At 52.0% G+C, this 20,152-nt stretch overlaps 3 protein-coding genes across 3 annotated transcripts; all 3 read right to left on the reverse strand.

Moving 5' to 3' along the window:
- Positions 1–1,297: 1,297 nt before the first annotated feature.
- On the reverse strand, positions 1,298–6,709 carry LDX57_003347 (uncharacterized protein; the record flags this gene model as incomplete). The annotated part of the gene is made up of 1 exon (XM_046084993.1): positions 1,298–6,709. One exon carries the CDS (start codon positions 6,707–6,709, stop codon positions 1,298–1,300), a length of 5,412 nt encoding a protein of 1,803 aa, XP_045940956.1.
- Positions 6,710–8,180: 1,471 nt separating this feature from the next.
- On the reverse strand, positions 8,181–9,302 carry LDX57_003348 (short chain dehydrogenase/reductase family protein; the record flags this gene model as incomplete). The annotated part of the gene is made up of 2 exons (XM_046084994.1): positions 8,181–9,187; positions 9,269–9,302. 2 exons carry the CDS (start codon positions 9,300–9,302, stop codon positions 8,181–8,183), a joined length of 1,041 nt encoding a protein of 346 aa, XP_045940957.1.
- A 1,072-nt stretch (positions 9,303–10,374) lies between these two features.
- Positions 10,375–13,990, reverse strand: clcA (putative C6 finger domain protein; the record flags this gene model as incomplete). Its single annotated transcript, XM_046084995.1, has 7 exons — positions 10,375–10,594; positions 10,654–11,182; positions 11,250–11,452; positions 11,517–11,597; positions 11,651–13,105; positions 13,165–13,277; positions 13,388–13,990. The coding sequence occupies 7 exons, from the start codon at positions 13,988–13,990 to the stop codon at positions 10,375–10,377; spliced, it is 3,204 nt and encodes a 1,067-aa protein (XP_045940958.1).
- Positions 13,991–20,152: the final 6,162 nt, after the last annotated feature.

The following is a 20,152-nucleotide window of genomic DNA, read 5'->3' on the forward strand; positions in this document are numbered from 1 at the left end:
GGAAGATCACGCGAAAGAGTATCATGGGTCTGCGCGGTATCTTCGCCGTTCGACAGCGATTTATCCGCCTCCTTCCTTTCTGCAATCGCTTCGTCGTTCTTCCCTGATAGACCAGATGGTGCATGTCTATCTAATCCAACTGCAGCAGTGACTACAGCGCCAACAGCGCCAGCGATGCCCATTCCCTTTGACGACTCCGCAGGCTCCGCCAGCGGAGCGGTCTTGCGTTGAGTAGGAGTCGACTGTGCTGTTTCCGGTATATCGAAAGATTTGTTCTCCGGAGTCGAAGGTCGATGTTCATCTTCCTTCTTCATCCCAACCGCAGAGCCTTCGGCCGAAGGTAGGGATCCCATCGTCGGGGATGGCGGCAATTCGCCATATACACTAGGATCTTGGAGGAGTTCCGACGGGGAGTGGAATTCGTACTTGGGTTTGCTCTTCTTGGCTGAAGAGGGGGCACTGGTTTGGCCGAAAGTTGCCGCGGTGGGTGTCCCTTCCTGAGAACCGAGGAAATCGTGATGGATGTTGTTCTCCCCTGCGTGCGTTGCAGGAGAGGTCTGGTCGAAGCCTCGAGCCTGAGGTGCGCCGTGGACATAGTGACTGTAGTCAAGCATCTCCCAGCTCTTCTCATCTGACAGAGCAGTTAGGTCCTCGACCGATGCGTTCGCGGACGAGCTCTTGCTGGATGGGAGCGAAGGCAAGGGCTCATCGGGCTGTGCTTCTACTTTGCTGGAACCATGGCGCTCCACGAGCCACAGCGGGCGGATCTCGCGCGAGGTTCTGAACTCGGTTGAGTTGGGCCGGCGCGGGCGCGTTTGAGTCGGAGATCCAGGAGACGGGGCTATCGGGAAATTGGCAGAAGGTGAACGCGAGAGACCCGGGGAGGTTGGGGGCCGGCGGAAATGCAGGGGCACTGCAGTAGGCGAATCATTCGAGCGCGACACGACCGATTGCGATGCAAAGAGATCTTCGTTCTCGCCCTGTCTTTGGGCCAATTCAGGAGATGTTGGTCTACTCTGCGATTTGGGTTCCAGGTCGAAGGTCTTGGCTGATAGAGGAAGCGATTCTGAACGGCTTCTTGACCGCTGCTCTAGAAGATCTAGCCCCAGACCTCTGGTTTCTTCATCGTTGTCTTCAGATGAATCTCGGGCCTGTACGGAGAAAAATAGAAGCAATAAAGCATTTAGTACATGAGTCATATAAAATATTCACAAATCATCAAAGTCCGGGAATAGATCAGATCAGGCAAACCACACAAAGTTTACAGAAGAAAGAAAAAAATGAAAAACAGCTAAAACTATACCTTCTCATCTCCCCTTCCGTTACCAGATTCCAGAATGCCCTCGTGTCTTTGCCGCCGGCGTTCTTCCCTTCGCTGTCTGCTCGACTTGTAGCCTTCGACGTTAATGTTCTCCTTTTCCGCAACCGTACTGTCCTCATCAGCAGAGTCACCCTCTAGTGTATCGGCACGGCTAGAGCTGCGACGGCTAGAAGACTTGTCCTTCCGCCGATGTCTCGACCTCTCCGATGACCGGGTTCCGATATCCGATTGGACTTCACGAGACGTGCGTCTATCTGAAGAAGAGGATCCTGTGCTGTCTACTGGCTCAGACACTTTAGAGCCGAAGATACTGCTTAAGAAGCTGCCCGGCTTCTTTTCCGTCTTCTCGTCTGTGCTTCTGGATTTGTCACGGCTTTCCCCAATTCTGGCCGGCGAGGATGTCACAGAAGCAGAATCTTCGAAGTCATCGGTGTCTCGCTTGGAGCGCCTCTTGCGCCGTTTCTTTTTCCCTTCGGAGCCGTTATCGGCTAAAGATGCAGTGTCATCTTCCTGCAGCTTCAAATCGTCGGTACTAGACCGGGATCGTGAGTGTGTCGGAGTCTCAAAGTCTGCAGGTGTCGATTGGAAACCGTCCTTGGGCATATCATGCGAGCGCCTAATAGGTGAATCCTCCTGACCGAATCCACCTGGCATAGAAAGGGCCTCGTCTGGGGGAGATTGAGATCTACGACGGTCATCGCGACGCCCCCCCAGTTGCTCAATGACCTCTTGTGCAATAGTCGATCGAGGTTTGTTCTCGTAGATTACATCCTTTTCCCGAGTGACGGGCTCAGGCTCTGAAAAAAGTGGTTCATTGTCCATGAATTGTCTTGGCGGCGACCCATCCCTCCGCCTATCATCCGGTGTCTCCACTTCGCCTTCGACAAACCCATGCGGCTCTCTGGGTTCAACAGGCGCCCGAGTCCAAGGGGAAACGAATTGGATCCCCGATCCAGGGGGTGACGACCGCGTGTGATAGGTCGGATCATCTGTCACGAGTGAAGGATCGAAGCCCGCAGCTGCAGTGGCCGCAGCCACCGTTGCGGCAAAATCGATATCACCTTCGACGTTGCTGGAGGTATTCTTGGGCGAGGCGTCTCTGATATTTCGGCTCAGTTCTTCATCACCAAGATCATCTTTCCGACTCGATCTACTTCGGCTTGGAAGATCATGATCGACAGACTCGTGATCGGAAGACGTAGAAGGAACCTCGTACTCGTGCATCTCATGTTCGCCCCAAGAGACCCTTGAGCCTGTTGTAGGTCGCTCTGGTGGGCTTTCTGCCTCGATGATCTCAGGAGTTGACATGACCGGCGATGCGAGGTCTCTAACGGATCCGCTTAAGCTTTGCGGTGGTGTGGGTTCAATAAGCTTGAGAGTCGGTACGGGCCAAGGCAGATTGTCATATTCTGGATGCGGGCCTTCGCTCAGCGTGCGGACACGCTGGTTAGTCGGCTCTACTTCTATGATTGTAGGCATGGAGGTAGGCTCGCGGCGATGGTATGTATCAGGGCTGTAGCGTTGCACTTCGGGGGCGAAGAACTGCGCGTAGTCGTCGTGGACCGACTGTTTACGACGATACACATCGCGGAAAGCGGAAGTTTTGATATGTTCTGCCTCATGTGGCGAGAACGAGCGATCGTCAGCGACGTCAGACATAGGTGCACTTGAAACGGTCGAGCCGGGCTCAGACGCGCCGCGTCTTTGTGCTCGACGTTTCTCTCGGCGCTCCTCACTGCGTCGACTCGTCTCTGAGGAATCGTCATGGGAAGCTCTGCTGGAGAGTGCCGATACTGCCGCCGCGGCGCTTACGGCACCTACTGCTGCTGGGCCGATCCATGACGAGGAGTCCGAGCTCTTTGGAGGGTCCCGCTCATAGTCTCTTCGATCGTCGTTGTAGCCATCGTCCCGGACTGATTCAGAATCCCGTTGTTTATTGCGTCTAGAACGGCAATCATAATCCCGCGACGACCCCATGTCACTTTCTCGGTCAATAAGTTGGACGCCTCCATCGTACTCAGCGTTGCGCCTCAACCTGTCGAGCCGATCCGCACGTCGCTCCTTGTCCTCCTGTTCCTGTGTCAGGTCAAACGAGACCGACGCCTGGTCTTTAGTAGTGGATCGACGCTTCAGCGCGGAAATCTGAGACCCTTCTAGAGACTCCGTGGGAAACACGGGAGAAGAGTCACTTCGTCGAGGCGGTCTAATGATAGGCTCATCTCTATCATCGGGATACGGAGGGCCCCCCTGACTCCACGGTCCTTTTTTGAATGTTTCGGGCGGCTGCTGTTCATATGGAGCAAAAGGTGCCCCTGCGAATGCGAGGTCTCCGGTCGCGGGTGCACTGTACGCATGAATCGGCTCGCCTTGTGAGGTGTATACCGCTTGAGAGACCGGTGTCACAGGTTGGGGTTGTTGAAGAGGTATAGGTCCCGGGCGCACAAAAGTTGGCTGGGCGGGGGGTATCGACGATACCCTGATGGCATCAAACCGGGACGGGTCGCTGGTGGGGACTGGAGCTACATGCTGAAGACTCCCAGTACTGCTGATGGCGTCCTGGCTGGTCGTTCTACCACTCTTGGAGTAGGCCGAAGCAAGTGCGGCTGTTCCTAGAGCACCAGCGCCCAGGGCAGCAGCACTTGGCAGATGGTCGTCCTTCGAGTCAGACCTCTTCTTCGCCTTCTTCTTACCCTTCTTGCTTCCCCACCTCCAGCCCCAGATAGACTTCCCAGAATCTGAAGAATGGGAGTCATCTCCACCAAAAGCAAGCCCCGAACTGACACTTGCGGGAGACTGGTCACCCGAGTCTAGGTCCTCCCATCCCTCATCATTGGAAGCGGAAGAGGTATAGTCCGAGCGACCTGAGCGAGAGTCTTTGCCAGCGAGGATTTCACCTGGTCGGCGGTGGTGTTTGCGAGCTGCCACAAGGGCAGTTGCAACTGCACCCATCCCGAGAAGTCTCGCTTCGAGGTCTTTTTTGTCCTTCTTGCTCTTCTTTTTCTTTGATTTACCAGGCGGCAATTTCGAGTACCCGTTTCCAAAAGCCAGATCGGCATCGAGTGAGGAGGAAGACGAATTGTTTTTGAAAGAGAAGATGCTGCCTTGCTTTTTCGTGCGGCGCTTCTTGCGGTTTTCCGAAGACGCAGAAAAGAATGAGCCAATACCACTGGCCGCGGGCTTTTCAGGAGGCCCCGAGATGTTTAGAACAGAGGAGTCGGATGAAGAAGAGGTTCTGCTGCGCGCTTTGCGCGGTGATCGACTTCGGCTGCTGCTTCTGTGGCGAGACTTTGCTACTGACACGGCTGCCGTACCTACTGCAGCACCCAGAGCAGCGTCCCTGAGAGCAGAGTGACTGTGGGTTCGCGATGAAGAGCGCGAGCGCGAGCGAGAGCGAGACCTAATTCGAAGCATCTCGCCTTTACCAACTTTCGAGTCCGTATGATAGCTCCGGTGAGAGCGATGGGAGCGATCTCCAGATCGGCTCCGCGACGAGCGCCTGTAAACCCCTCGTGAGGTCTGGCTCTTGCGTGCGGTTGAAACACTCTCAGTGTCATGCGACGAGATTACGCGGCCAGATCGAACGCTATAAGTATCATCAAAATCTTTGTTGTTGAAGAGCGACTTGACTCCGTAGCCAGCAAGCACCCCAGGCAGCCATGAGTTTCTCGAAGATTTCTTGCGTCGTCGGCTCTCGTCATCGGAAGACCCGTACCGAATCAGTTTATCAACCCGAGACCCGTTACTGTATCGATCTCCAGAATTGCGGCGTGCTTTATAATGATGCTTGCGAGGTGCGTCACGCGAGGTTGTACCGGGTTCAAAACAATATTTACAGACTCCGATTGCCTCTGTGTAGTCTTCGAACATGCCCACGCCTTCGGGATCACGCCAAAAATCGATAAACTTGTCCATGGGGCCGCGCTGAGGCCGTTGGAAGGCCAGCTCTCCGCCGTGTAGCGGAGGGCTATGGTAGATCGCAGCATGATGAGGATGCGAGGGATCAGTGGCGTACCCAGCCAGTGCAGCACCACCAGCCGCATATGCGGGCGCATTCGAATAGGGCGGGTAGATGGACGGACCAGGCTGCCCCGTGGGATTTGGAGAGAGCTCCTCATAATTTTGCATGGTATATTGGGAGGTGTGGTCGGCACTAGACGAATGGTGATGGGAAGCCATCGCGTAGCCGGCCGCTGCACCCGCTGCGGCTGCGCCAAACGAAGCACCCATACCATGGGAATGCGGGGGCTTCTGGGAATTACCAGCAGCCGGCGGATCATGAATTGAGGTTGGCGATTCAACGTGGACAGGCGACGAAGAAGCACTGCTATCGTGCAGTACCTCTCCTACTCCATACGTAGCGGCGGCAGCTGCTGGCCCGGAAGTGTGTATAGATGGCTTGGACGGTCGGGGCGGCTTTGGTGCAGGGGCAGATGAGCTGCTGGGTTGTTCAGCGGCGGCGGTATCGGGAACATCGTCAGTATAATAGCCAGCGGCAGCGCCGACTTGTCCCATACTACTCGGCTCCGGCGGTGGATTGGCGGTTGGCGACGCGGTCATCAAATGCGCCTGGTCATGAGAAGCGACTAGCGGAGGTTTTGGCCGGACACCGGGCTGGTGCGCGACCGATTGGCCCTGGTCACCGTAGTAATCTGCTGCTTCGCCTGCGGGATTGGGCGGGCTGTAAGGCTCTGGCACGTATGCCGGAAACTGGCCGGGAAATTGTTGTTGGACATGAGGGTCGTAGTTTCCGGGCGCATGGGGAGAGGACACCAACGGACTATCGGGACTCGCATTGTGGAATTGCGGCGGAAATTGAGGCAGGTGAGGAGATGTCATATCGGGTGCACCCGAGACAGGCGGATAATACGCATCGCCCGACCGGGTTCGGCGAGGATTGCGCCTACTATCATCGTAATCATCGTTACCGTCGTCATGGTCATCATTGTCTTCACTGTATCGGCTTGTTCTAGGGCGTTCACGCTCTCGGCTCGGTGAGCGCGCCCGATTGCGCCTGCGTGGTCCATCCTCCACTTCGTCGTAATCATCGCGGTATCGGTCGCGGCGGTCGGAGTCATCGTAATCGCGGCGTCTAGGGGCTCGTTCGATAAGAAGGGGATCGGGGTCGCCCGAAACACCCGGTTCGGCCGTCGCATAGCTCGAGGCGACGGATTCGCCGGCGACACTCGATGCATTGCGCCGACTCCGGCTACTCGAAGACGGATACGCCGACAGGTCGCCCAAGCCACGGTCACGGTCGTCACCCCGTGAGGACTTGCGGCTCACTGTTGAACCCTTCGAGTTGGTCCTGCGACGGCTCTTGCTCTTGGAGCTCGAGTTGCTGCGCACATCGGAGGAGGAGCGGTTCCCGCCCATGAGAGCCTTGAACATGATGGGCAGAGAGCGATCCGAGCAATGCTCTAGCGATTCAGACGGACATGTGGAATGTCAATCGCGGAATCTGGGGCGAAGCGAAGGAGATAGAATCCGCAAAACCTAAATATTAGACAGTATGGAAGGGGGGGGAAATAACCTGGGAAAGGAAAACAATGGGGAATAAGATGTAATAAACAAAAGGAGCGAAATAAAATACAGTAGAATCAGAGAATTAAGATAATACTTATGAGAGTGGAGGGGAGGATATGAACAAGAGACAGGGAGAGAAAGAGAAGTGTGTGAGAGAGAGAGAGAGAGAAGGGACGGCTGAAAGAGGATGGGACCACTAAGGTAGGCAAGGCAAGCAAGAATAAAGTGGCCGTCAGGTTCAGCTCAGCCCGTGGAACGAGTTGTTTTTGCTGGGCGGCAAAGCGCAGTAAACAACGACGGAGCTGAACCGTGGTTCCTTCTCACTCGGGAATCGGAGGGCCCCAACTTTTAGTTTGGTTGCTCCAGACAATCGGCCGCTAGGGCGATCCAGTGACCTTAGCGCCTGAGGCAAGGATGGCCCAGGTATGAGTTCAGATTTATTCCGTGGCAGGACGGCGGGGAATCAATCAATGGAGGTGGGGAGGAGGGAAGGGAAGGGAATTAAAAATAAGCAATATTGATGAGGAATGTGGGGTATCAAAGAAGAAAGATGCAAAAATGGAAGATGAACAAGATGCAGGGAATGGTTCCAGATCAGATGGGGATGGACAACAAGCAACCCTTCGGTCGGGGAAAAAAAGGCGACGATGAGGAATGCGACGGAAATTGAAGATGAAGAAAGAAAAAAAGTCGCGGTGAGGCGGTGGGGCCGCACGTGCCGTCGAGAGGGCAAGCAAAACAAACACAAGAGGCTGGACTGGACTGGCCATGACCAGCCAGCCCCCCTCTCCTAGGTAGATATTATTCACTACTATGTACTCCGTACTCACTAAGGATTACTTACTAGGCAGTCATGATTCAATCTACTCAATCTGAATTCAATCTATCTGTCGTCAGAGCTCAATCACCGGCACCCCCTCCCGAGCTGTCGGCCATGTGTGATGGATGATGATGTGGCTCAACAAGACATGCTTGCCGGGTCCCGCCAGCCAGTTGGACGAATGGGAGGCCTCAGGATTCCCTCCGAGTCGGTCGGTCGATCTGTCTGGACCTTCACGCTGATTGAATTATGTACGCCGGAGGTGCCAATTGCAGCATCGTGCATCTTACGCATGATTCGACTATCTTGAAGCAAAATTGTGATTCGATGCAGAAAAGAACACCCCATCCGCGATCCTCAGATCCGCATTAAGAGTCAAACCAAGTAAAACGCTAGAACCAAATTATGGATACAAATACCAGGCAAGTATGGTACCAGGCACAATTTCCCCCAGATCCAGATCCCCAGCAAAAGTGAAATTTCCAGGTACAAAAGCCTAAGCACCAATTCCCCCAACTAATCAGAAGTCCGCATCAGGCGCTCCAACCGCAATCTCAACAGATGCTGAAACCACAATGGAAATCCACGAAGATTCTTCGCCAACCATCCACTCGACCCCGGCACGACAACATGTCCACTCGAGCCGGTGAGAACCTGATTCACGATCTCCTCAGCGACCGTCTCGGGATGCAGTAGCGGATTCAACCACGTATCCTCAGGAGTCAGGTCCTTGATGAACGCCGTCTTAGTGAAGCCCTGGGTGATAAGCACGGTGCGGACCCGCGGCGCCTGATACCTCGTCACCAGCTCCGCGCCCAGCCCTTCATGAAACGCGATGGCCGCCGCCTTCGTGGCCGAGTAGTCCACCATGTTCGGCGTAACGGTGTATCCCGCCTGCGAGGCCACGGTGACCACCATGCCGTGGTTGCGCTGGACCATGGCGGGCAAGAACTCGCGGGCCAGCCAGTAGTGCGCCAGCGTGTTGACGTCGAACTGCAGACGAGTCTGCGCCTCGGTACTGTTGAGGATGGTACGGCCGCTGCACAAACCAGCGTTGTTGATCAGGACGGTCGGGTCGCCCATCGTGGTGCGGATCTTGGTCGCTGCCTCTGCGATCGCCGCCGGTGAGGTGATATCGCACTGGTGGTAGCGGACCGTAGGAGGGAGCTCGTCTTCGGGCGGATTGATATCGAGCACGGCGACTTTGATCCCGCGATGTCCTAGCAGAATGGCTACCTGTTTGCCGATTCCGTTGCTACCGCCCGTCAACACCACCACTTCGCGATTCCAGTAGTACCGGTCCGAAGTGCCATTGTTCAAAACGCGCCGATTGACCCATGCGTTGATGCGACGGAGGACCGCAAGCGAGGCAAGCAGTTGGAGGACCTGGAGGCTTCGCGGGTGGTTCCGAGCGATCTCTTTGCCTTTGGCCGTATAATATGCCAGCAGGATCAGGGGCACCGTCTTCCAGGGGCTCAGCAGCGTTCGCTGGATAAATTTGCCGGTCACATCAGCGGTAAACCCTGTCCGGGGTGAAGTTTAGCGGGTCTGGCCAAAACCTAGCGTGTGGTGAAGAGAGCGCCAAAGGTACCGACTGTACTTACCTTCTCGAGAGAGGCGAAGCGCCCCGGGAGCCATTTCGTCTACACGCGCGTGGGGAGGTTTATGCAAGTGTAGTGGAGAATAAGAACCAGGTTCCGCCAAAGTCGACCACTTGATTCCCCTTCCAGAGAGGGTCGGCTTTATAAAGATGGTTCAAGGTTCACAGGGCAGCCTCATCCGAACCCCATTTGCGGGGAAAAGGCACGGACGGAATCATGGGCAACCGAGGCTGACTGGGGGAGGGAAATAGCAATGATTGACGGATCCAAACCCCCTTTGTTCCGTCACTGCTTTAGTTAGTGCCATTGCCAATGCAGCAGCCCCTGCATTTTCACATCCCCAAAAGCCCGTGCATAACCAAAAATAATGACCGTTTCAATTCATTGGGTTTGCTACCATGTATTGAGGGAAGCAATAGCACTCATGGTCTACATTCAGGAGACAAAGAAATGAAACAATTTCAAGACACCGCTCTTAAGGCCTAGACGGCCACTGTACAGCCATCCAATTTGAACGCCTCGAAAATGTAAGAAAGGAGGCCATTCTCCGTGGTCCACAGTAAATGCAACGAAAGATTACCTCCCACGCCCAGATGCCTGGTCCGCTAAAACCAACGAGATATAATAAACGCCAATTCAACTCCCAGTCCAAAAAAGACAGCAAGTTTAGTACCGAGTGCAAAATCAAGCAAAACCCCAGAAAATGAAAACTAACAGACAGATTTCGATCAGAAAAAGCCACCATTTCCTCCCTTATGCACAACAAAACATATCAGATGCTCAACCCCCCAGAATGCAGGTGATATTTCAGCAAACAAACAAAAAGCAAAATCAAGGAGCCCCCATGCGACCGTATGAGATGTAAGGGCAAGATATCTGTTCAAGAGAGCTGTTCAGCCTTTCAAAAAAATAAAAAGACAGGACTATCGGAAGTAGAGGAGCGATCGTCATGACGTATGCCTGCAAGGAGACGAAAGCCATATATTAAAGAACTACCCCGGCCTTAGCTTGCTTCTGAGGTATGAAGTCAGCCGAAGGCAGGGAGTTACAATGCGGCCTGGCCTGGGACACAGGCAGGGAAACGGGTGCATTATATATTTGAAAGCAACCTAGTCCACACTTGAGAAGCTTCCTACCGGCTCACCAAATATCTTCTCGTATATTTCGGTCAATATTCGCGCATCAGCGCGTAGACTGGGTGAGATGTAGCGACTTTGCAGGAGAAACGCGATCGTTCGCTTGAGAAGTCGCTCCAGGTCATTCCGATCAACAAGCTCGGTGAGGTTCGACATGTACGTAGCGGACAAGACCAACATATTGCCGAATTGGCTAGAGTAACAGAAATGTTAGCAGATTATCGGACTCAACAAAAGTGAGATATAACATACGCGTGTGCGGTTCCAAAAATGTTTGTCACAACTGGACGACCCTCAATGCCATCAAAAGCTTCCGTACTCAGAATGGCGGAGTCGACACACACTTTACAAGCTCTTCGCAGCTTGGTCGGCAGATCACGGTAAGTGATGCTTCTACCTGGCGCAGAAGAAACAGAATTCCGACCCATGGTGCCTAAATCACTACCGAGGCGCACCATATTTGAGGCACGCTGACTGTGTGTCATCGACGGCGAGACCTGTTGGGACTTGGAACCCGATAAGGGGGGTGCAGTAGGTGAGTCTACTGGCGGGAGCGAGTCAGGGCTTGCGGCGGCATAATGCAGAGCGTGGTAGAGGAGGGGTCGGTGGATGATGTATCGTGCGCCGTAATACTTCGCTCGCATGCGAGCGACGTTGATCTCCTTTGGAGGTGGGTCATTGTCCTTCCATTTCATAATATCAGGCAGGCTTGTCCGCCAGAGCTCAAGATTCATACTCAGAATCTCTTGCACGTTGGAAGACCAGCGGTTCTGACCTTGTTCTTCGGACCATTTATTAGTGCCATCACCAACATGAAAGAAAAAATGATTTGGGCGGGAAATTCTTACTTTCAACCTTATACAGATCCGTATGAACTCGATTAAGAACTTTCCTGAGATGAATCTGAGCAGAGTAGAAGAACATCATCATGGTGCTTGGTGCAGAAATCTCATTGGGAAGAGAAAGTGTGAAAAGACCCTTGGGCAAAGATATGCGGGCCTCGGAACGAGATATGCCGCTGGCTGGAAGATCGAGTTCCGCTAATATATCGCTGAGATGTTGGGGTTATAGTTAGCATTTCCCGATGGACCCGGCAAACATTCGCACTCGCATACCTTTCCAGCTGCAAACAAGTCCAGTATGCAAAATCATAGAGATCTTTCATGGGGCCATCTTCCAATTGCTCATACCGTTTCCTACATCAACGCGTTAGAGGGTCTCTTGCGGGCAAATTCTTCATCCAACTTACGTTCGGACAAGAACTTGGCAAGCTCGAGCGGCTTGATAGATCCATCCGTGACTCTGGAACGGATGTGCCAATTGACCGGCATAGAGACCGGCGAGTAAAGCTGCTTGGACATGAAACAGTCCATTGGCACCTTGAAGGCTGCCGATGATTTGGGTGGCATAAGCATAATACGCCAAGCCCGGGATAACATCCAGGTTCCTCAGGTTGCGGGTGTCCATATAGCCTGATCGCCCCGATGCGGATTTCCGACCGTCTATCACCGACGGGGATGGAAATGCGCGTCCCCTGGGAGCGTAGACGTTGCCTTGGGTCTGTAGAATGGAATCGGACCCTGCAGGAGATTGAACACTTCGAGTCGTGGGCCCGGGGATGCGTTCCTTCCGGAAGTCCACCGGGTCATCCATCACGGGTCCAGGAACGATTGAGACCTCACAAATACTCCCGATCGCAAAAACGAGCAGGATGATGGCATTGCCAACAGATCTCTCAATGCGGCGGCCGTAAATCCGCCCAGTCTTGCTGCCCGTTGGGGATTGCATATCACACGCCGCACCTTGCAAGTTCTCACAGGAGCGTTTGCGCTTTGCTCCTCTGGGTATGTCCCCGGCAGTGCTGTTGCTCAGAACAGACGGCGAATCCGAGGCGGATCGTGGGCAGTAGGTTTTGATGAATTGCCCGATCTTTGCGTCCAGCTCGCTCTGGTTGAGAAACGGGTGGAGCCTGTGAATGTGGTCCATATAGCTGCGATGGTACCGCCGCAGCGTTTCCGGATCCGTAGTCAGAAAACCACTCTCGTCAAGGCCGTTGTCCGGGAGTCGGGTGGGAGGCGGCGTAGCGCCTACTCCCCAGGGACCGCTGGTCGGCGCGGTCTGCGTATGGTGCTCTTCGGGGCTGTAGTCCGGCCTCGTGGGCGGCGGGAATGGACCCACGTCGTCGCTCGTGTCGTCGCCTTCTCCCCGACCGTAAACACGAATCAATCCTCGCTTTTCCTCCAGCCTCATCACGTAATCTTCATCATACTCCCTCGGAAGAAGGAGCTCCTTGATTGACGGCCACATCAGTAGCTTATGCGCCGCAGTCGTGTGTTCAACTGGGATCGAAAGTTCGCCATCCTCCCCGGGTTCCAGCGTTTCCTGTGTGGTTACAGTGACCGTACCCGCTTCCGTGGTCTCACTCGAAGTCAACTCTTGTCCCACGGGCACGGGGACACTTTCCTCCTTCGGTGCCGACTCCTGCTGGGTCATCGAGCTGTCCTGCTTCAGTAAATGTTGGACCGTCGGCTTCTGGGACTCTTTGTTCATCTTCACTTTGGGTTCCCGCGGGAAGTTCTTGATGATTTGCGTAAGTTGGTTCCCATGCTCCACTTGAACCTTCTGTATGATATCCGTCTTCTCGTAAATAATGTCCTCAAGATGTGCAAGTCTGTCTATTAGCATCTGCGTGCTCTTTTCTTGTCTAATTTGGTACCGTTAGCACCTCTCCGGAAGGCGAGCAAGAGTGTCTGGGCCACCTACTTATGCGGCGGGACTTCTTTATAGACACAGATCATGTTATTCTCCTTGCAATGGCTGCACGCCGGTCGTCCCTCATCACATTTTGCTTTTCGGGCTCGGCATTGATCACACGCCTTCTCAATTTGCGAAAACACACATTGTTAGTCATCTCTGTTTGAGGGTTTTTGTTTCTCGCGATCGGTATCGCAATGAACACATGTCCAGAATAGGTGAAGAAATCTACCTGTTGAGCTCTAGCAGCCTTGCGCTGACGTCCATAAGCCTGGTTCTGGTAATAAGCGGGATCATACGGCGCGGGAGTATGCGATATGTGCGGCGGGACGGGGGTCCCATACTGAGCCGGAGGAAGAGAGTGCGGAGGCGGAGGCGGAGGTGGCGGGTCGCCGTTGGTTTGGCTTTCTGGCGGCGGAAAAGACATACGAGGCCGATAGTCAGGGGGCGCGGAATGAGAAGCCGCCTCGTGCGGCGTTCCATTCATGGGGCGGTAGGGTGGATGCGGCGGCGGGTGCGCGTCGGAGATGGTGTGGAATGCGCCGGGCAGGCTTCCTTGTCGGTTATATGGGACTTCCGGAGGGAGCTGTGGCAGCTCGCGATTTGGGTGGACAGGGTACCCAGGAGGCGGCAACGGAGGCTGGGGGGCGTTGGAGGTTCGTCGACCTTCGAAGGAGGCCGGATAAGGGCGCCACGGAGGGGCTTCATACATGACCGAGTCGCTCGGCGGACCATGTCCGCCGTCGGGATGGGGTATGCGATGATGCATCGGTGGCGCAGGACCGGAATATGCGGGCATGGGGGTCGGTTTGTCGTCCGTTGCACTGATTTCCATGATCGAGAGTCCGCGGCTACGATCAGGAACTCCAGCTCGTCGCAAGTGCGCAGTAGACATTCGATTCGGCGGGAGAGTCATGCAATCATGTGGACATGGTGATGTCCTCAGAGAACGCGGCAGGCGGTCCCGGTTGGTTTTGGGCGTGCGACGGCGAACAGAACCTAGAATCGTTCACCTTCACGAGAAATACCCAAAGCGGTAAACAGCTTTAGCCTCGGGGCGCGGGGAAATTGAACAACGACCTCGCCACTTGCAACTTCTTTGTCTGGCTCCTATTTTTTCAGTGGTAATTTTGCTTTTTGCGTGGCCTGTCGGGGAACGGAGAGACGTTTAGTAGATTCTCCTTGTTGCGTCACACAAAGAGGGGCGAGAGGGATCGGCCAGGAAAAGGTGCCTGACAAAGGCCACGGACCGGTAGCTTTCCAATAATTAGTTGGCTATCGTTGAAAGGAGTCAGCGGTAGGCGGCACAAGACGGAGCGATCCGCCAGCTCGGGGTACCAGAAGTCATAAAGGAAAATCAACAGGGAAAGAAATACAAATAATAACAAAAATAAAATAAAAAAATCAAAGAGGTCCAGGAATGACAGAGGAGGGGAGGGTGACAGCAGCGGAAATAAAGGAGAAAGCTAATGCAAACGAGAATCCCAAGGCGACGGTACGAAGTAATATTAGGGCGGGTATCAGGACGAAGCTCGGAGCACTAGGCAGGTAAAGGTAACTCTGGCAGAGAGAGGGAGGCGAGAAAAACAGAGCAGGAGATCCGCACAGCTACTAAAATCGCTGAAGTGGACACGCCCGACTTTGAACCTAGCGAGTAGCGGTAATCCTGGGTTCCAGTCGTTCTGGCCTGCTGAAATTTTGTTGTTTGGTTCCTGCCTGCTCTTCTTCTTGAAACACCGAAACCCAAAAGAAGGGAGAGGGAAAAAAAAAAAAAAAAAAAAAGCGCACAGGGAAGCAAGTCAAACCAGGGGGAGGCAAAGAGGCAATAAATCACAGATTAAACATGGTTCGTTGGAAATCAAATCAGGGGAACGAGGCGCGCAATTGGGGGTAAGGAGTCAGGTAGTAAATGATACAGAATGTATAATAATGATCATAACCCATCAGTCATAATAATGGTGCATCGTGTTGAAGGAAAAAGAAAGAGGTAGTAGGTCAAGGTAGTACGTACGCTGTATCGGCACCAAACACCGGTTGGATACGTTGGTAACGATGCTGTCAAATAAAACAAGACGCGCGATTGGCACTTGTTTTTTGTTTTCCGATCAATTGGGGGGAGATAGCTAAGCCAAGCTGTCGGGTCGCCTGGTGCCAAAGGTAGATCGAACGGTGGGAAAGTCAAAGAAAGCCTAGAAAGGGCCTTCTCGGTTTATTAGAGAGAGAAATGGGGGGAGAAATCAAAGCAGGTCATGAGCTCGCGCCGGGGAAATGGAGACGGGCTCCCAGGTCAAGAGGGACAGATAGACAGTGGAATAATAGAAAGGAAAAGGTAAATACTAGCAGTGCTTTCCCGAGTTGGGATCGCGTGGAAGAAGAAAAAAAGAAAAGAAATAGAACAAGAGTAATAAATCAAATCCAATAATCAGAGCACGTATATCTAGGCCGTGAGTAGTGGTAAAATTCCGTCTCGTTACTATCGGAGTACTGAAAGTGAAAGGGCGGGGAGGTTGGTCGGATGATGAAATGCTCGCAGGAAGGATGAAGGATGGACAACCACCGTGAACATCGATCGAAAAATTCAAGAAATGAAAACAAGGAAAGAAGGAAAGGGGGAAGGAGGCAGGAAGAAAAGAAAGCAACACACAGACAACAAACAAAAAAGCGTGTGATTGTGATGATTATTGATTTGATCGTGGACGATGAAATGCCGGGTTTGCCCCTCTTTTTTCTCACACTTACTTGCTCTGTCCTCTTTTCTTTCTCTTCTGTCTTTTTCTTTTTTTTCTTTTTTTTTTTTTTTCCTTCGATTTTTTTACCCCCTGCTGGTGGAGGGATTCGGCCGTGGGAAGGAGAGGGAATTTGGTCGTACCCGATCTAATACTAGTATGAATGGATAGTTGCTTTTCCGATACTTCCTTTTCCTTCTCGCTCTGTTTGTCTCTCTAGTTATTTTTTTCTAAGAGGCATCCGTATAAGTTAGAGTTATGATGATGGGAAAGAAATGCGTTGGGATCTCTTTCCCGGTTTCTGGTCGTTCTTCGACGTCTTCGCTCTGTCTTGGTTTGACGCGCGCCTCCTTCTGACAGATTGATTGATGGACAGAGAGAGAGAGAGAGAGACCTGCCACCCTGAACCGGGATCCTGGTTTGCAGGAGTTAACACAAGCCACGAATTGACAGATCGTTTTATTTTACCCGGCTCTTTTGTTTGGGCTTCGTTCCTTCTTCTGACCTTAGATTTCGGTGTGGGTTCCGCTTTTCAATACACTGGTCTATGCTGTACCGTACACTGTCGGTAAGGTGACCTTACGGAATAGTGTCAAAAGATATCTGGAAAAAAATGATAGAAATTAAAATTAAACAAAAAATAACTGAATAAGAATCAATGATCAATAAACCGAAAACCAAAGAAACCCAGCAGTGGAGCCAAGATGGCAGCCGTGCCGGGACGGGCTGAAAAGGATTTGAGAAGCAGAAAAAAGATGGCGATATTAACGACGAGGGTAATAATTCGGAGCGATCTCAAAAAAAAAAAGCCAGAAGGGCGGTGGAAGAAATGGAAGAAAATCGAAAAACGAGCGATCCTGGGAAGCTTTTTATTACCGACTCCAGTTTCCAATTCTGTCAACGGGGTCCCGCAATTCGCTCCATCCTTTGGATTTTCCAAGTGCCACATGGGTTGGTTAATGGTTTGGTTTATCGTGGAGAGAGGGAGGGGGGGGGGGGGGGGGCGAGTGCCTCCGGACTCGGTGTAGGCAGATAAGTGGGATAACGGTGTCACACAAATTTCCACTACCCCAATTTCATTGACGGAGGATGCACCGTTGGCAGATAGCAGGTGGTTGCTGTTGGATCCTGACCGATGGTGTTCTCGGATGGGATAAGTGAGATTTATTGATCAGGGAGTGGTCGGTGCCCAAAATCAGGAGGGGTAATCTGGTCGGTCGACGGTCAGGACGTCGGACCATAGATAGAGAGACGCTGCCGAGTCTCTGATGTCAAACACCGTGGAGATGAGGTGCACCATTAGGGAGGACATGAAACATATCTACATCCCTCCCTCCTATTGGAAAATACAGCAGTATCAACTGCCGAGAGGCGGGTTACATACATAATTAAACAAACCGGTGGGTGAAATAGATATATATATACAGACCATATACACAATCAAATACAAGGACTCTCAAGCCGAACAGAATTTATGGATATGGATAAAGAAAATATACAACCATGATTCATCCCCAGGCAATCACGGCAAACAAAACACCTGACTGGACGAATGCGCGGAAACCGACAGATTCTGACATGCTCAGGCCATGCTTGCTGTCTACAGATTCAGCCTCTCAGCGCCAGTGCTTAGGCAGGTTGGGCGCCCATTTGCATAGCGGCCCAGTTTAACCTGGCATGTTATGGACAGGGGCGGTTGACCTTGTATCTCTTCGCTCTCCTCTTAACCGGTAGTTGACTGTCGTCAGGCATATTGTCCAGTGCTAGAAGGATCCAACTACGGAGTACAACCAGATGCCACCACGGGGATGAATCAGTTCCGATTCAAAGAGCCCGATCAAAGATCGACGAATCAGCCTACATCAGAGAGCAAATCTTCAGGATAGATACGGATCAGTAGCCAGCTGCCTAGCTCGAAAGTAGGTCATACTAAAATATCAAGATCCTGGAAATCGCGACGGAGATTGGCGCGAAACAAAGAAGACGGTGAGAATCCCGAGGTCTTTCCCTTGGTTTTGGACCATGGGTCATGGCTTTCCCACCCCCCCAGGCTAAACAGACCTACGCCGTACATACCCGATGAATATGTGCTCTGCAGCAAATCACAGCCCGCCGACATAGCTTTCTGCATACAGCATAGAAAGCTGTTGGGGGTGGGAAGGGGGGGGGCAAGCGCATCCTCAAAAAGGCGGAGATATGTAGGTAAACGGGATACCAAACGTTAACTATCAAAATCCTCAGAAATCAAATAGTATATTCCCCACCGCTGCTTGAATCGATGGAACTCCCTCTCTTTCTCAAGGTTAAGTTTACTCTCGCCTCAATACTAGAGTAGATCATTTGGTAATAGTCTCTTCAAAAAGGATAAGCCTCAGGTTAAACCCTCCCCACTAGTTAAGGCATGAAAGAGGGGGGGAAGGTGAGATCATCTATTCAGATATCCCTGTTATCTATTTACATACATACAGATTATACACGTAGAAAGTGACATACATCAAACTCCACAGCCGCCAGCTGTTCCCTGGTTCCAGATTCATCTGTACCAAGCCGGAGCCAGGTAGAATTCAGGATCAACTGCCGGGCTGTCCATGGTAGGTCAACGTATGGTAAGTGACGGGAGCACCCTTGATACTTGGATCGTACTGCCCTACCATTCAGTATGACATTGACGCCGATATAAACTTCCGGGTATATATATATAGAACTCTTGATTTGTGCTCGTTGATATTTGATTAGTATGTACGAAGTACCTACATGTCCACCATTATCCCATTATTAGGTCCCTACTCCGTATCATCAGAGACAAATACGTATCGTGTACAATGGAATACTGTGTACGGTAACCCGATACCTTAACACGGTACATGGTGACAAATTCCGGGAATGATTTACAAGCCGGCATCCCTCGCGTTCCGGGCGGCGACATTCCAACGGAACTTGTGTGGGACAAAGGAAATCACGAGTCTACCGATTTGAAAAAAAAAAAGAGTCCCCAGATAACAAAGTGGGCGGTTAGAAGTAATTCCCCTCTGAACAGAACAGTCCAGGTGAGTACTCCGAACAGTGTGGTCCAAAATAAATTCCATGATTTCTTTTCGTCAGAAACATCTTTAATTCTTACCAAAATAGCTCGGTTTGCTGATTAGTGATTACCCACTGGCGGACGCGAGGTAGCATTTGGCTGAGCCGTGAGCACCTTACGCCGACGGAGTAGAGTTTGGAGCCAAGCTATCCACGGAATTCCTACGGTGAGGAGGTTTCAAAATACCGATATATACCGATGGAAGTGGAACATGGTAAATCGTGACCAGAGCCCGAAGACAATTATTAGTGGGGATGAGAAGAGGATCTGATTCTTAGGTGTAGGTAAGCGGCTTACGCTGTTCTCCGTTGCAAGCGCCGACTATCAATCACTTCCTTCCAGTTCCCACAAGTCTCAAAAGTTTGGCTGGAATTTTCTCGGTCTTCGGGGGAAAAAAAAAAAACAAAACTACGGTAGGGAGGGGCGGGATCCATGTACGTACATGTTCGCGGTTTGATCAGCAAAACTTCCAAGTGACATGCTTTCTCCGGGCGGCCTTTATCACATTTAACTGCTGAGGAGTTGAGGACCCTGTACTCCAATGGCGTAAAGTGTGGGGGGGAAGTCGTCAAATCGTTGCGTTGTATGATAGAATAACGGGAGAACAGGGATGGTTATTTTCTATACATCCAGTCATCTACAATACCCAGCTGGGTACCGTACCTAGGTACTCCGGCCACAAGTCCATTGCGGTATTATCCAGGTAACGGAGTACCTACAACGGAGTACCTACTACGGAGTAGGCTGCCCGGGTGGGGAAATCCTACACCTATTTTTTATGTTTTCGATTTTACGAACACCGCCAATAGATTCCATCCTTCCCACCCCATTTGCGAGAGCTCACCAAGATCCTATTCGGTATGTTATGTTGGTTTGATCCGCAAATCTAACTTTTTCACGTTCCCGTCTTTTTGGAGCGACCCCTTGATTCGGTTGGATGGCAGCGTGTTTGTTAGATCTCGCGTTTAGTTAGGTGAGACTAAAGGACAATTATAGTTATGGTGATTAGACGGTGTAGAAATGCGCCAATTTACTGAGTAACTAAATGGTTTCCTCCCTTATCATCCATCTGGATGCCTAATCCTTGCGGATACTGTAGTTACACGAATTAATTGGCTTGAATTGTGATGAGAATGGTAGGTAGGCTTCTTTTGTTTTTGTACGGAGTAAGCAAAGTCCCTCTCCCCTC

Source organism: Aspergillus melleus, assembly GCF_016097325.1.
Source record: "Aspergillus melleus strain CBS 546.65 chromosome Unknown contig2, whole genome shotgun sequence".
NCBI lineage: Eukaryota > Fungi > Ascomycota > Eurotiomycetes > Eurotiales > Aspergillaceae > Aspergillus > Aspergillus melleus.